The 10851-nt window shown below is 49.0% G+C and overlaps 4 protein-coding genes across 4 annotated transcripts; 1 reads left to right on the forward strand and 3 right to left on the reverse strand.

Annotated features, from left to right (window-relative positions):
- Positions 1-14: 14 nt before the first annotated feature.
- On the reverse strand, positions 15-833 carry DFJ58DRAFT_885368 (uncharacterized protein; the record flags this gene model as incomplete). The annotated part of the gene is made up of 3 exons (XM_041394627.1): positions 15-215; positions 263-559; positions 606-833. The coding sequence occupies 3 exons, from the start codon at positions 831-833 to the stop codon at positions 15-17; spliced, it is 726 nt and encodes a 241-aa protein (XP_041243426.1).
- A 167-nt stretch (positions 834-1000) lies between these two features.
- DFJ58DRAFT_728546 (uncharacterized protein) lies at positions 1001-2421 on the reverse strand (the record flags this gene model as incomplete). Its single annotated transcript, XM_041385600.1, has 3 exons — positions 1001-1275; positions 1331-2167; positions 2217-2421. 3 exons carry the CDS (start codon positions 2419-2421, stop codon positions 1001-1003), a joined length of 1317 nt encoding a protein of 438 aa, XP_041243427.1.
- A 1255-nt stretch (positions 2422-3676) lies between these two features.
- On the reverse strand, positions 3677-4462 carry DFJ58DRAFT_716606 (uncharacterized protein; the record flags this gene model as incomplete). Its single annotated transcript, XM_041384235.1, has 4 exons — positions 3677-3923; positions 3974-4152; positions 4209-4250; positions 4283-4462. 4 exons carry the CDS (start codon positions 4460-4462, stop codon positions 3677-3679), a joined length of 648 nt encoding a protein of 215 aa, XP_041243428.1.
- A 949-nt stretch (positions 4463-5411) lies between these two features.
- DFJ58DRAFT_728548 (uncharacterized protein) lies at positions 5412-7241 on the forward strand (the record flags this gene model as incomplete). Its single annotated transcript, XM_041385601.1, has 5 exons — positions 5412-5645; positions 5710-6128; positions 6180-6283; positions 6339-6515; positions 6562-7241. The coding sequence occupies 5 exons, from the start codon at positions 5412-5414 to the stop codon at positions 7239-7241; spliced, it is 1614 nt and encodes a 537-aa protein (XP_041243429.1).
- Positions 7242-10851: the final 3610 nt, after the last annotated feature.

Here is a 10851-nt window from a genome sequence, read left to right on the forward strand (position 1 = left end):
CTGAAGGACTAGAACTACTCTGGTCCCCTTGGGTTCAATTTGGTTAGGACGGCGGTGTACATCTGAATCTCTGCCATCTTTTCACGGATGCCAGCTTGTTGATCCTCAATCACTGTCAGGAGGTGTTCCCTCATCCACCTCAGTGCCTTCAGTGTTGCAACCGAGCTTTCATCCACCTGCTCGGGAACAACAAGACGTTCGTCCTCAACGCCAGACTAGAAAGGATTAGTCATCACTCAAGGAAATTCTGTAAAAGTCTTACTAGCCAATGCTGGTAGTGACAGACACAATTAGCGAATACCTGATCCCATGGCCATAATTCGTTCGGGATGGCAGTTGATCTGGTCCACCATGGAGTACCATAGGTGGATACAATGCGGGAGGGATCCCCCAGATCTGCAGCGTCTTGAAACTGGCATAGGTGGGATGAAAAGATGTGGTCCGGAACCATGTTCCAGGTGAGCTCGGGAATCAACTGAAGAATATGAGCAACCGGGCTCGGAACAACCGAAATGATATTCCTTGCAGCTGAGTACTGCAGGATGGGAGTCACAAAAGTCTGTTGGAAATGTCAGCATTGACCACCACAGTCATCAGCCTCTTACAGCTATCTCCCATTGCAGCCCGGCTTTAAAGTGCGTGATCCGAGTAGCAGATGGCTCCTGGGTGTGGGCAGCCTCCATCTGATATTGAGAGATGGACGCTCGGATGCGAGATGCAGCCATTGACATTGTAGCTGCAATATCTGCCTGAGTGAGTGTGAGGGGTCGGAACCCATTGCCGGAAGTCTGAGAATTAGAAGGGGATGTTGGGGGAGTATGCAATACAGACATGGTTAATGCAGGATTATGAAGCTGGAAATGACAATGACAATGGCAGTTGGTTCGGAGGTCAAGATATGAGCCACTGGTTGATTGATAAAAATTTTCAAACTCCGACATGGGTCGACCCGGCCAATTCCCGGGACTAAAATGTTTGGGTCATCGTTGGCAAAAAAATTTCATTCATCTCGAGCATCTATAAACCCGGTCTTCAGGTCTTGAAATGCTGCCTGGGCATCCTGTGCCAGCAATGAATACATTTGGGATTGCCTTCCCGAGTAGCATGCATGACCCGGAAGGTGTTTCACCAATGATTCGCGCATCCTGTCACCCCATTGGGTTGCTTTCCACAAGAAAAAGTTACATGTCCAATCCATCTCCAATTGGACCAACATCATTTCTTCCTTCCATCGATCCCGTAGTGCCTTTGCCCGGAGCCAATGAACTCGGTAAACTTTGGATGACTCCGTCAGCTGAGTGCGGGACACATCAAGCATGCCCGAACTCACATTCCTCATTCCACGAGTGATTGGGACCCCCAAGGTCGACTTCGACTGACCAGAACCAAGTGAGGGACTCGTTTCGCTGACCTCGGGCATTTGGATCGCCGACGGCAGTGCTGATTTTGAGTTGCTCTCGAAGCAGGGGTTTGTATTTCTGAACCTGGTCTTGCCCTGGCTCCAGTTGCATCATTTGCTTCCTCGTCTTCGTATATATACTGGCATGGAGGGACACTGCCTGCTGCACCGACGTCACCTGGGACCAAGCTCGAGTTTTCAGGGCCTGGGATTTGGCTTGCCTAACTGTTGTTCGAAACAGAATCGCCTTGTTGCACAAGTGAATTCGGAGGTTGTGAAGGGAGTCATTGGCCTGCCCTTCACGAAGAGACATCTCCAGCGGAATGAGATCGTCTGCCATACAGCGTCTGCATCGATCTACCCCGAGGTTTGATGGCAATGGGATTACAGTGAGCTCAGGGTAGTTTGCCCATGTGTCAGATGTCTCGGTGAAGTCTGCCAAGTCATCATCGAGATCATCAAGAATGTCCAAGTACAAGTCTTCAGGATCATCATCTGCATCAAATCCCTCTCCGAGATGCGTAATAGCAGACCGAGTGAATCCATCTATCTGGCCTTGGAGACGATCGCGTTGCCGGGCGATGTCTAACTTCTGTGTCTCGGTAGTTCTTCTACCAATCCTTCGGACCTCGATGAGCAATGCGATTTGAGCCTCTTCAATCGCCAACCCCATTGATATCCATGTCGCCACAGACCTGCGAGCAGGTGCTGCATTTCGGGCATTACCCTCCTCTAGTAGCCTAAGCTCGATCTCCTTTTTGCTCGGTGCTGAATGCAAAATTAAATTCAGACTTTGATGGAGACAAAGTCAACTAACCCTTCTTGATATTAATCTCATATACATCCATAGCCGCAGGATTATTTATTCTGCTGGACTGAGCGATCCTCTCGCTGGCTAGCCACTCTGTCTTTGAATCGCTGGGTGCTGCTTCATTGAGTATGTCGAAAGCCTTTTCACTTTCGGCAATGCCATTCTTCGCCTGCTTGTATTTTCGGCAAAGGGTCCTTTTCATGCGGATCATCTTGCAGAATTGGAATCATTCATCTGATAATTGAGACATTCCTTCGATGCGGGGCTGTCATTCCCCGAGCAGCAGGGGAACTCAGGTTGAGACGTGACCATAGGGTCTCCATGATCTCTCATCAATCCGCCCAGATGCCTTCGATTAAAATTCGACCACATATCGGACATAGCAAGCTGTCCTTGATGTCCCTGGGGATGTGCCACAACCCGATTCCGGGAATGATGGTCAATTCCGGAATCATTTCGAGAAATCGGCTTCGATCCACCCGAACCCGAAAGTGCTTGTTGTATTGACAGTTGATATCATAGAAGGTGACCGCTGTAGAGACTCGATCCTGGGTAGCCTCACAATGGCACATATTGCAACATAGGTCGAGTCTACAGTATCATGCATGTAACACGACACTTGCGCGATAAACGTGATGTTCGCGCGACGTGCGCGACTTAGGCGACACTTCCGCGACATAGGCGACACTTGCGCGACTTGCGCGCGCTTTAGGCGAATTTTCCGCGCCTAAGCGCTATAGGGCGCCTGACTTCCCACTGTGTTTTCCCATGTCCAACCAAGTTCCCAGGTATGCATTTCTCCATTTATCATTTATTTCAACATCGTACCATGTTTATTTCACTTGGTACACATTTTCATTACACATTTTTTACTTAACAACACACATTACCAGGGACCACCATCATCATAGACAGTCACCATCTCCGAGTTTTATTATGTTTTGAATAAATCATCGCAAGCCCTAGTAGCAGTTAGCTCTAGTGGCCATATCCGCATCAGTTGTCTTATCAGCATCTCAGTACACGTCTTAACATCTCACTATCGCTCGCATACCGCTTTCACCCAGTTCCGCTTTTCGACGCGCGACTTTCCCGCGCTTCGCGCGCCTATAGCGCCTTTGTTCCCGCGCTTTCGCCTTATCACGCGCTTTGCGCATTCCCCCTAGAGTTGACCAGTGGATATTTGCTTTCTCCGCTTCCCCTAAGGGACGAACATATCGCACTCATATTTTCCTCCTTTCAACAATTATATCAGCTGCACCCTCAGCTGAGTTGAAGATCCTTCACCGCCCTGGTGATGCCTTCCATGTTGTGGGGCAGCCTCACAAAGGGCATAGTCCATGTTCATTTGTCTGCGAATGATGCATGGTTAACTCGTGAATATCGAATGGCTGGGTCGGCTTGCCTTTCGCCTTTCTGAAAATCTACCATCGAGTGAGGAACAAAGCAACCGTGTCTCGCACAGGCTACTCCCCCGATACCGTGGATTCCAGCTTGTGCCGAGCCGCATTTGCTTGATTTACTGCCCGGTGATTGTTGCAGCTTGATTTTTCTAAAGTGTCGGCAGCCTCTGCAAGATGCGTGTTATACCTGTCCTTTCCCACCATGAATCCCAACCCATCTGACAGCCAAACTTCATCAAATGGCTTCATGGGATGCAGGTGTTCAGCTTTGAAATTTCCATCCATAACAAATGACCGGGTGTATTTCCACCTTGGAGTTGTTATTATGCTGAGGTGACTTCGGTATCGAGGAAGACTCACTCATCAAGTGATTCATCCCCTGAGAAGGACACATTAATCCCAGGCTGAGGACATGCCGGGCAAAATAATGCGAGATCTCCTGCATTCGGGCTGTCGGAACAATGGCCGAAGCCATGCCATTTCATCGTCTTCAACTGCCTCCACTGTCGGGCGACTCTCATGAGCTCTCGGTATCGGTCCTTGCCCCATGCCTTGTCAATATAATGTCCTTTAGATGAGAGAGACATGGCATTACCGGTACAAGGTGTGGAAACATCCTCGAGGTCATTCGCCGGAGCTTGCTGTAATAGTTCATCGCCGAGGTCCCACATTCAAGGTTGTCCATAGAAAATCATCGAGAACCCTGAAGGTGAATAAAGTCTTCGGCTTGTTAAATGAAGCGGGGAAAAATCCATGTCGAAACATTTGAAGGTCTGGACTCATGGCATTTGGACAATCGCAGCATCGAACCCGGAGGCGATGAACTCCGGACTTGTCAATGATGACCATGGTGTTTTCCTTCGGCTGGAACTCGGGTCCCGACACAGATGGTAGATCTTCAGGCTCAAGCTGGTCTTCCGGTTCGTCTTCTTCGAACAAGTCCCACCTATCCGTAAGTACCGGACATTGTTTGCCCTCATGACCGAGGTGTATGACGAGTCCGACGTGAGCGAGACAACTTTGCTCAAAGAATTGACCATTCCATTGACTGATCCAATGGAAGGGATTGCAAAGATGTTGACTTCTGCAACAGCCAGTGCAATAGAGTGGCTCCCCAAGACAATCTTGACATTTGTAGACCCCATCCTGGTCGCAGACGACGCATCTCCTATCTTCTGGTGGAGCTTCTCGATCCAGGAGGTGATGCAGATATGATTTCTGCCTTGGCAGCCATTGCCTGAGGTAGTCATTCTGACTCTGGATTTGTTATACTTAGCTATCATTTGAATTGCAATGCAACATTTTACATGAACTTGCCATGGTTTTTGGGAGTTGCAAAGGCTCAAATGAGCCTTGGTCTTGCTCGTAAGTATTGTCAGGAATGTCTTCCCAAAGAGGTGGTGCCTCAACAGGCCGAAGTGTTGGTGATTTCTGTGGAGAGCTAGGCACCTGTATGCACGTCTTTTTGTGCTTGCAAGTGGGACCTTGACCCAAATTTTCCTACCTCTGCTTCCCCTTGCTTCTACCCTGTGGGATCTTTGCAGTGGGGTGCATCTACCTATCTTCATGTTATTTTCTAAGGCTGCAAGCAAAGCACGAGCTCAGGAATGCGAATAAATTGTTATTGCAATGTGATCTTATGCGGGCTTGATGCGTCATTACAAATTCATTTCCAATAATGGAATTGCGTCCACTATGGGTCGATTAACCAACTGTTAGGCTTTGCTCAAAGTTGAACTTGTCACCGTTATTACTTCCACCTTGCTCATCCTCAGCCCTTTCTGCAATCTCATTCACAATGGCAAGATCAGGTCATTCCACTCAGTTGACTTCCACTTCTGGAAGACATAGGGCGCGTCAACCACAGACACAGAAGCTCACGGATAACGAAATTTCGGAGTTGAAGAACTACCTTCCTGAGTGGACTTCGGCGAAAAGGATTGAGAAGAGGGCAGTTTTCACTGCCATAGCTAGGGCTGCCAGGCTATTTGCTCCCAAGGTCGACCAAGCACAATGGAAGAAGAGGAAGCAGGTGATTCATCCTTGCTTCATTCAAAACTAAAATTTTAACATCTTATTCTTCCATGAACTCTCAGATGTACAAGACATGGTTGTTCAACAACCAGAAAAAGAAGGAGAGGAAGGACATGATAAAGTATGGGAGGAAATGGACTCCTAGGCAGGTGATCTACCAGCAGAAACGGGAGGAGGTGCTGAAGAGGATTGAGGACGAGTCCGGGGCAAAGCCAGGAGGTCCCGGTATGTTCAAGCATTATCAGGCGGCTGTAAAAAGAGTCATGGCTGAATTGTCCGATGATGAGTTGGAGAAGGCGAAAGACACGGCTGAAGAATGGTCCAGCAACTTTCCTCCTCCCGAGATACAAGCACAAGTGGCTCGTAAGAAGGGACCGGCGTATATGGAGCACTTTTCGAAGGAGATGTGGAGGCAATGCGGGATGAGAGTGTTTGTGATGTCGGCATGGAAGAATGAACAGGGAGAGGTGCTGTTCGGGATGTAAGTCAATTTTGTCATCGCAGATCTTCGATCTCAATACATTTCATGCAGGCACGATGATAACGAGGCATTAGGAGATGGGGAAAGTTTCATGAAGACGAAGGACTGGGAGGACATCGAGCCAGTTTGGCAGGAGTACGCGCAGGAACAATTCGGTGAGTGTTTGATCTCTGGCTACTGGAATGAATTGGTTGATCTTTGTCATGATAGGTGCTGGGGCACGAGATGGTGGGCGACAGGTGAATGGAGGTCGAAAGAGAATCAGGAAGCCTGCTTTCGAACTCGAAATTGATGGGGATGGGATGCCGGTGCTTCCTGACATCACCGAGACGAAACTGAGGAGAAGAAAGCCATCGTCAGAGCATTTCTCACATCGCACTATCGTGAGTCCGTCGTCGCAACACCCGAACATTTGTTGAATGCATTTATACAGGTATCTGTTCTGGGATTGTCAAGGCAGTTGTGCCATGGAGCGCCATCGTACAAAGTCAGGATGACTTTGTGGCAAGAACATATCTTCCGGCGGATGTGGACTTGAAGGAGCCTTCGAAGTTGCAACATTGGGACACGACCGCCTTACTGAATTTCTGGTATGCTCGGCAGGAGAAAGGCGAAGGTCCAACATTCCTGTTCAAAGCATGGAGGAACAGAGATGGGGACATGGTAGCCTCGGTTGTATCCGGAAATTCACCTTCTCATCGGACTCGTAATGCCAGACGAGTTATGATCCGAAGGCCTCGGAATTCATCGACCGAAACTGACAGTGATCCCGAGGCCAATCACGAGAGTGATCCAGAGAGCAATCCCGAGGACGACACTCATCACATGGAGGATGATGCTGATGATGACACAGAGGAAGGTAGATCCCCGCAAAAGAGACCCAGAACAGAGCCTGGTCCTTCGACAGCACATGAAGGGACAGCGGTCCCACATGCAATTCCAAAGCCTCGCCCGGTCAATGCAGGGAAGACTGGTGCACTGCTGACATCGCGAATGGGCGACCTCCTGACTGGGCTGACTGCGAGAGTCACTCGCAATGTTCAGGAGGATGGTGCAACAGAACGAGTCAATAGGTCGCCGGCGCTGAAGAACATGCGGGGAAGAAAGCGGTGATTGAGCCATCGGCGAGGACAACCCGGAGTAAGTCAACACAGCAGCCATTGGACACAAGCACTCGAGTGACGAGAGCAAGGGGAAAGAAGTAATGGGCTGATACTACACTGCCTGCCATTACCTGCTTGTATTTACATGTCAATGTGTAACTTTCATATATCAGACCTAATATGATATGCAGAGTCCCCACTAGTCGAATATCGACTATTGAGTCCGACTATGAGTCCCGACTATTGAGTCCCGACTATTGAGTCACAAACATTGAATCCCGACTATCGAACCTCGAGTCCCGAACCCCGAGATTCGTCAAACACCGAGTCCCGACTATTGAGCATCGAGTCCCGAGCATCGAACATCGAGTCCCGAAAATCGAGTGCCGAGTGTTGAGTCCCGATTATCGACTCCCGAATATCAAACATCAAGTCCCGACTATCGAGTCCCGAGTGTTGAGTCCCAATTATCGAATCCCGACCATCGTGTATCGAGTCCCGTTCGACACCCGGGGACATGTATTGAAAAATTCGGTAGTGTACATGATGTGGGGATGTCAATGAAAATTCACAGGTTGCAATGCAGTAATTTACATGGTCAGTTGTTCTTCAAAGTGTTCAATCATGGAATCTACTACCCTGAGCATTTCAATGCTCATCTGTTCAACTCTTTGCAACCTCTGCAGGTCTGCATCAGCTTTTTTCAGTTTGTCGGATGTTTCTGCCCAAGCAGTTCGGAATGGACGCTCGGCCTCGATTAGTTGTTGGATGGAAGGGTCAGGAAGACCTCCAGTACGGCGTTTGTAATCATGGAGTCGATCTTGGACGGATTGGTCTTCCAGAAAGATTAGCTCAAAGATAACTGCTCTGCTTTCAGATACTCACATTCTGGGTGTTGGTATTTTCCGAAAGGATGGAGCTCCCGGACCATCAACCGTACATCCTCGATATTGAGCTCCGGCTGGTCTGCAGGGAGTTCGGTAGATGATTTGTCGGCTTGGGAGATAAGATCAGTCTCCATAATGGTCCAGAATGAATGGACCCACATGAAATAGACACCTCTGAGGTAGCCGGAGCAAAAGTGGGAGGATCAGCAGAGTCCAGCAACTCATCAACATCAATGACATCATCCTCAGGCCCGAGGTACAAGTCTGGATCAATGAGACAGCTGGCATCATCAGCTTGACCCGGATGTGATTGATCTTCAAGGGTGAAGTTAGCATGCATGGTGATCCCAGGTCATCAGTAATGTATAGTCATACCGGGTATTGCAGCCGACGCATCCGGGGGTCCGGATGACATAGAATCATATTCTATGTCATCATCCGGCCCGAGGTATAAGTCATCTAAGTCATCTAAGGGATACCCGGTGAATAGATAAGGCATGATAAGAATACAACATACCTAGTGATGCCCGGCCCATAGATGAGTCATCCACATCCATAGAATTATAGTCGGTCACCGGTGGGTCATTAAATCTAACGGCTGGATGGGCACTCATGTGTGGAGAATTGGTGGACTGATTGACTGATGATCTAAAAAACTTCGAAGTTCAACACAAAGCCGGCAATTGCCGAAAGTTGAACACGACCAAACAAACACAAACAATAAACGATTTTGTGGATCGCCCATCAAATGTCTTGTTTGTTTGAAACTTCATCTTTCTGATAACTGATTTCAATCTGATTTCAAGATCTTTAAATCTCTCAACCCACTCATCATGTCCACTCCAGTTGACAACTCTTTGACCCATCTCAAGGCATCCGCTGCCCAGATCATGGCCATCATCAGTGCCGCCCGGCAGATTCCCCCGGGTCCCAGCCACTCGGCTTTGGGAAAACAGGTTGCTACACTTGTGGTATGTATTTTGTTTGGGTGCTTTTTCTTCTCTAACATCTTGGTAGTCTGATGTAGCCAAGGAGTATGGGTCCGGGGATGGTCCTATTCCCGGCCTCATCATTTCGTGCTCCAAAGAGCTCCAGCGCATCCGCAACATGGTTCCCAAGGTCTGGCCAGACTGGCACTCCATCGGGTATGACGATCCTCGCATTCTGAGGCACGCCTGGTACCCCAAGGTCCTCGCCTGGAACGCCTTAGGCGACCAGACCTTCGATCTCCCAACTGCTGCCCCCCCATCCACAGGTCCGATTCCTGTCAACCTTCCCTCCCCAGCCATCCCTGCCGGCAATGTCGCCGGCCCTTCCACCAACCCCACCACCGAGTCCCGGGACAAGGGGAAAGGTAAGGCCGTCTTCGCTGACCCAGACCCCGAGGCAGAAGGGAGTAAGAAGAGGAAGTCCCCCTTGATTTCTGGACCCTCCTCCCAACCCCCGAAATCCGCGATGAAGAGTCACAAGCGTCAGAGGTCTGCTCGCGTTGTGAAGTCCAAGGCCATCGTGGAGTCGGAAGATGATGAAGACTCGGTTATGCAGGTATGTCGTGTTCATTTTTTCATTGTCTCATTTTCGTGTAGCCACCTTTGGGTGGAGTGCCGGAGGTCGTCCTTCCCCGGCTCTCCACAATTGTCGCAAGGACGCCTGATTCGCCTCGCTCGCCCCGGGTACCCAAGAAGAAGCCCTTTGGCCCTGCCACAGTAAGTGTCATTTATGCGTCCGGGACTCGGGTGTGTGCTTACATTATACCAGGTGATTGCCGGCAGTCACACAGCAGTTGTGGAGCCTCCTCAGTGATTCGAAACAGTTTTACGAGTTTGAGCATCGTGTCGAGTACCAAGTACCGAGTACCGAATCTCGGGTCTTGGCACTCGGTACTTGGTATTCGGTAGTCAGTACTTTGAGTTTTGTTTCCAATCTTTCGTCTCGCGTGCCAAGTGCCGAATTCGGGTGTCGGGTGTCGGTACTCGGTACTTGGTACTCGGTGATTCGAGTCTCGAGACTTGAGACTCAATTCACAAATTGAAATTTGAAACTTGTGATTTCTGAGAACAAGTGTATTATCTTAAGTATTTCTGTACTCATTTCACCGACTACCGAGTGCCGAATCTCGGGTCTCGGGTCTCGGTTATTTCAAGACAACAAAAATGTATATCATCTTAAATTTGATTTTCTTAACCGAGACTCAAAACTCATAAAAATGTACAATACCTAGACCTATCTGTCTATATGATACGTATCTGGGCCCACCCATCTATCTAATAAATAATTCACCTCACCCTTGGCCCACCGTCTATCTAATATTACCCGACGTCGGCCCACCCATCTATGTAGAATTCCCACGTCGGCCCACCGTCTATCTAATATGACCCCACGTCGGCCCACCGTTCTATCTAATAAATAACTCACTCACCCTCAGCCAACCTGTCTATCTAATATTACCCATGTCGGCCACCCGTCTATGTAATAAATAATTCCCCTCACCCTCGGCCCACCTGTCTATCTGATATTACCCCACGTCGGCCAACCCGTCTATGTAATAAATAATTCCCCTCACCCTCGGCCCACCCGTCTATATATTACCCCACGTCGGCCCACCTGTCTATATAATAAATAACTCACCTCACCCTCAGCCCCACCTGTCTATCTAATATTACCCACATCGGCCAACCCGTCTATGTAATAAATAATTCCTCACCCTCAGCCCACCCGTCTACTAATAAATAT

This window comes from Suillus subalutaceus (assembly GCF_016647625.1).
Source record: "Suillus subalutaceus strain FC151 chromosome Unknown DFJ58scaffold_60, whole genome shotgun sequence".
Taxonomy (NCBI): Eukaryota; Fungi; Basidiomycota; class Agaricomycetes; order Boletales; family Suillaceae; genus Suillus; species Suillus subalutaceus.